Source organism: Crocuta crocuta, unplaced genomic scaffold, assembly GCF_008692635.1.
Source record: "Crocuta crocuta isolate KB4526 unplaced genomic scaffold, BGI_CrCroc_1.0 scaffold53, whole genome shotgun sequence".
NCBI classification, from domain to species: Eukaryota; Metazoa; Chordata; class Mammalia; order Carnivora; family Hyaenidae; genus Crocuta; species Crocuta crocuta.
Genome location: NW_027529432.1, coordinates 1,451,472 through 1,456,284, shown reverse-complemented (window position 1 = coordinate 1,456,284; position 4,813 = coordinate 1,451,472). Strand labels below are relative to the sequence as shown.

The 4,813-nt window shown below is 63.0% G+C and overlaps 1 protein-coding gene across 1 annotated transcript in view; it reads right to left on the bottom strand.

The window, feature by feature from the left end:
* The window catches only part of PLCB3 (phospholipase C beta 3), a 19,535-nt gene that overhangs the window by 9,549 nt on the left and 5,173 nt on the right, over positions 1 to 4,813 (bottom strand). The window contains exons 3-11 of the mRNA XM_077759585.1: positions 3,292 to 3,369; positions 2,954 to 3,022; positions 2,713 to 2,853; positions 2,384 to 2,463; positions 2,249 to 2,302; positions 2,084 to 2,159; positions 1,879 to 1,979; positions 1,191 to 1,357; positions 914 to 1,105 (exon numbers count right to left, since the gene is read on the bottom strand). Of these exons, the coding sequence (XP_077615711.1) occupies positions 914 to 1,105; positions 1,191 to 1,357; positions 1,879 to 1,979; positions 2,084 to 2,159; positions 2,249 to 2,302; positions 2,384 to 2,463; positions 2,713 to 2,853; positions 2,954 to 3,022; positions 3,292 to 3,369 (958 nt within the window). The remainder of the gene's footprint in view (positions 1 to 913; positions 1,106 to 1,190; positions 1,358 to 1,878; positions 1,980 to 2,083; positions 2,160 to 2,248; positions 2,303 to 2,383; positions 2,464 to 2,712; positions 2,854 to 2,953; positions 3,023 to 3,291; positions 3,370 to 4,813) is intronic.

Below are 4,813 nucleotides of genomic sequence, written 5' to 3'. Positions count from 1 at the left end.
GGGGAGAGGCTGCGTCACCACGGCCGCCCCGGCCAGCCTGGCTCCTCTCCCTCCTCCCCAGGCCCGCCGTGGCTCCTCAGCTGGCCGTGCTGGAGACGCGGGGGCCCCTGCGGCCGCCCGGCCCGGCCAACCCGGCGCTGGCACGCTGTCTAGCCAGCCCTCAATCACTCCTTAATTCACTCTGGAGCCGGCACCATCTCTCCTAAAGTCCCCCAGGGCGGGGCCCGTGTCCTGCCACCCAGCCCTTGGCATCCATCCAAGCTGGGCAGAGTCAGCACCAAGCAGCGCTGGCTGATAGCTGGCCCCTCGGCCGGGGCTCACTCTCTCTCAGATAAACACCCCCCTCCCGTCTGCTGGCCTCGAGTGGACGGCTGTCCCCAACGACACCCCCACGGCCCTTCATTTCCCTTTCCTCCTTCCACTGCGGCCCTGGCGGCCCTGGAGCAGCCTCCGTCACCTCCTGCCTGGGGACGGCAGGCCCCCTGCTGCCTCCCAGCCAATCTGCAGAGCGCCTGGCTCCTTTAGCCGGCCTCACCCCTCCCGTGAGTAACACCCTCCGAAAAGCCCTTCCCGGCCACTGAGGGTAAGTCCAGCTTCCTTCTGTGCCCTGGTCTAGCCCTGCTTCCTCCTCTCGCTCCCTCTCACCCCTGCCCACCCCAGCAGCCATCCTGCCCCCGGCCTCCTCCCTGCTGAAGCGCACCACATGGCGACCTGCGGCCAGCCTTAGGGTCCCCTCACTGGCCGGCCGCTGCCGGCCTCAGCCCTTCCCCAGCGAAGCCTTCTGGACCACCCAGGAAATGTGCCCGTGTAGGGGAGCCCTGCCCCCCTGGGATCCGCTGCCCATTCCCTGCCTGCATGCCTAGCACCGGCCACCCTAAAAGGAGGCAGGCAAGGTGAGGGGTGGAGGGCAGAGGTCGTGGATGCCACCGCTCCAGCTGCCCTAGGGCGGCTCGCTCACCTGTGAGATAGGTGTTATGTGAGGAGTTGATGAAGTAGGAGCTGAGCGGCTGGGTCATGTCTGCGCTCAGATCCAGGGCCTCCAGGGGCAGGATACCATTCTCCTCGCCGCCCAGGTAGCGGCTGAAGCCCTCCATGGACATCTGGTCTGGGGGATGGGTGGGCTCAGCAGGGCCAGCCGGGGCGCCTCCTGCTGCTGACCCCCAGCTCCGACCGGCTCCCGGCTGGCTCACCTCGTTCCAGGAACTGCCGGTTGGGCTCATACTTCTCGATGAGCAGCCGGGCCTGGGAGGGCCGCAGGGGTGGGTACAGCACCTCGTTGAGCCTCGGGTCCCGCTGCTTCTGGTTGATGAAGTCCATGAGCTGCTCCAGCGTCAGATATGGCTTGCCCTTGGCGCCTCTAAAAGGGGCAGGAAGCTGCGTCAGGCTGGAGCCTCACCCCTGCTCGAAGCCCTCACCCTGGGGCAGGTAGACGAAGGTTGTGTGTATGGCTCTGGCACCTGCTGGCTGGGACTTGGGCAAATGGCTGCGCCCTCTGGGCCTCAGTTTTCCCATCCACTCTCCTAGCCATTGGGTGCTGGCATCAGCATTAGCGAGGGCTTTGGAGACCACTGAGTGTCGGCCTGCTGTGCCCGCTTCCAGACCCCGGACCCACCCTCAGCCCCAGTCGTCGCTTGCTGGATGCGCTCAGGCAAGTCCCACTGCGCATCGAAGCCACTCGGTCTCCAGCAGCAGCACAGGCTGATGAGAGTAATCCCCGCCGAGGGTCAGCACAGAGCGGTTCACAGCACGGCCTCGGCCCCAGCCCTGGCACACGGGGACCCCCCGGGTCCTGCCTCCCCTCGCGGTGCTGGAAGGAACGCCAGCAGAGGCCAGACACGGCCCACCGGGGGCTGCGAGGTGGGCCCGGCCCCTGCTCACATCTCCAGCAGGATCTTGTCGATGTCTGGCCGCAGACACAGCTTATTCAGGAACCGCTCGAAGATTTCCAAGGAAAAGTCATCGGGCCGGATGGACTCACTCTAGGGATCAGAAGCGTGGGGGTGAGAACCCAAGAGGCAGCGAGCCTCAAGAGACCCTCCACCCTCCACGACACCCTGCGTGGCTCCTGTCCCTGCCTCCTCACCCGGTTGAAATTGAGGCCACAGGATTCCAGTGCCGTCTCTACGCGCTTCTTATCTGCCGAGAACATCTTCAGGATGCTGAGCAGGTGAGAGGGGTCAGGGTCAGTGGGGGCAAAGGTTGCTAAGGTGGGGGCAGGAGAGAAGGTGCTGAGGGAAGGGGCACTCACTTCTTCACTGGGATCCGTCCATCCTGGTTCACCTGCAGCTTCAACTTTGTGTATCTGGGGAGGCAGGCAGAAGGGTCACACCTCGGGCATGGCCACCTGAACCCCCGACACCCCCCAGGCAGGCCCAGGACCCACGCTTTTCTCAGAAAGGTGTTCCGGGAGGCGTTCTGGGCCAGGATGTTCATAGCCAGCTTGAACAGCTCCTCAGTCCAGACCTGAGGGGTTAGGAGAGGGGGTGGGGGGTTGGGGGGGGTGACTGAATGGGGAACAGAGGGGTTGGCCTGGCCCCAGCCCACACCCAGAACCAGGTATAGCCACAGTAAGTGCTTAATACTGCTTTGCCACAGGCTGATGAGAACTAGGGGTAGAGAACAGCCTAGGACACAACACATGCTCACTAACTGATGGCTGACTCAGCAGTGACGCGGTGGCTCCCTAGGGCTGACCCTATGACCCCAGCCCACCTTGGCTGTGTCATCCTGGACAGCCATGAAGTTCAAGAATGTTGTATTCACTGGGTCTGGCCCGGCCACCACTGTCATCAACTTCTCCTCCAGCCGGGTGTCAGGGCCTCCGAAGCCCAGCACCTCCCGGATCTTGGGGTCCTGAGTAGTTGAAAGCCAAGAGTAAAGAGGGGTCCCCCAAGGCCTCACCTGTGTTGGGCAGGGGTACAGGACCGGCCAGGACCCCATTACCAGCCCTCACCTTGGGCAGGCGGGCGTAACGCCCTGTCCGCGTGTCCCTGATGGAACTGATGTCCAGGGTGTCCACCTCCTGGGGAAACCAGGTGTCAGAGTAGGTCTGAGAGGCTATGGGGCAAGAGCCAGGGGCCCCCAAGATTCCTTCCCTCCCCCTGGGCAGGGAGTGGCCACCCCCTGCTGTCACCCCAACCTCAGCCCCCACCCTTAGCACTTCCTGTCTAGGGAGCCGTGGGAGAGGTCAGCCAGCAGCTGGGCCCCACCCTCTTGAGTGGGCAGGAGGGGTTCAGGGGTCTGGGCCAGGGGCCCTAGACCTGAGCAAGTTGTACCAGTGCCCACCCTCACCATGTTGGGTCCTGTCCAGTACAGAAAGAAGCCATTGGAGTCCACACGCAGGGTTACCAGGTTGCGACTGGAGGCCTCCTGGGGACGGGACAGGAAGGCAGGGGTCAGTGAGGGAGGGCTGTGGCCTAGGCTTGGTCCCCGGACTCCCTCCAGCCACCCACCCCAGTGTTTCTGCCACTGAGCAAAGATGAAGCCTTATCCAGCCCATAGGCCTTGCTGGTTCCCTATGGTTCTCCTCGGAGAAAGTTCACACAATTGTCCCTCGCATGACTTTTGGGGTCCCAAGGCCCCTCCGGTCCTCACCTGTATCTTACCCTAAGACTCAGCCACACACAGACCACTGACTCCCCTTCTCCCCCCTCCCGCTTTCCCACTGCTGTTCCTCCCCTAGGATATCCTCTCCCTCCTTCTCTAGCCGTGAACCTGACCCCCCCCCTTCCCCGGACCCCAACCCTGGGCTCAATGTCCTCAGAAGGTCTAACAGCTCCCTAGTGGTCGGTATGGGATGAAAGCGGAGGATTTGGAAGTCTGACTGCCACAGCTTTGGTGTCCCTCGGGGCCCCCTGACAACCAGGCAGCCCTTACATCTGCCTCGAAGCCCATGACCTCCCGCCCTGCACCCTAGCAGCGGTCTTGCCGCTCACCCTATCTTACAGAATACAGACTGAATCCCCCCCCCGAAGGGGACTCGCCCTGCCCTTGGGACTAGACGGCGAATTCTGTCTTCCCTTAAACAGCCCTGCGGCTGGCAGAAGGACAAGGAAGGATATGCCAGCTCCATTTTCTGAGGAGGATCTGGTCCCTGGCACACTCCCAGGGCCACCCTTGTTCGACTCAGGACCAGCAGCCAGAGCTGGGGGGAGGGTCATCAGGACGAAGCGGCCCTCTAAGAGCTCACATAGTCCTCCTAACAGCCTTAGGAAGTACGTGTTACTGTACTTCCCATTTAACAGAAGAGGAGCCCGAGGCACGGGGAGGCTAGGTGCTTGCTGGAGGTCAAGAGGAGGTGCCAGGACCTGCTTGCGGACAGCAGGGCTCCAGAGTCCCAGGGTCCCGGGAGGCAAGGGAACAGGCCTCCTGCTAGGCTCCCAGCTCAGCCCCATTGTGGGGACTCTACTTTCCAGCCTCGGTTTCCTTTTCCGGAGAATGGATCTGCAACCAGCCCCGCCCATCTTTTTTCTTACAAAGGATAGGAGGCCTTGGAACTTTAGGGATGCCGAGACCTCCCCCCCCCGACTGTGCTGACCCCTATCCTCAGCCCCTCTCTGGGGTTCCCAACCCCGCCCTGGGGCTCAGGTCCCCCAGTAGTATGAGGAGAGGGGAGTTCTGTGGCTACTGAGCCCAGGGCCTGCCCCTGCCCCTGCCCTGGGCCTTCAAAAACAGCCCAGGCCCCCTGCTCTTCGGCCCCAAGTCCCAGTCAGCAACCCCCACCCCACCCCCAGGGCCCTCTCCCAGTTCCCACTTCCTTATTTGGGTTTATCACACTGGAAGGAAAAGGAGAAACTTTTCCCTTCGCGCGGGA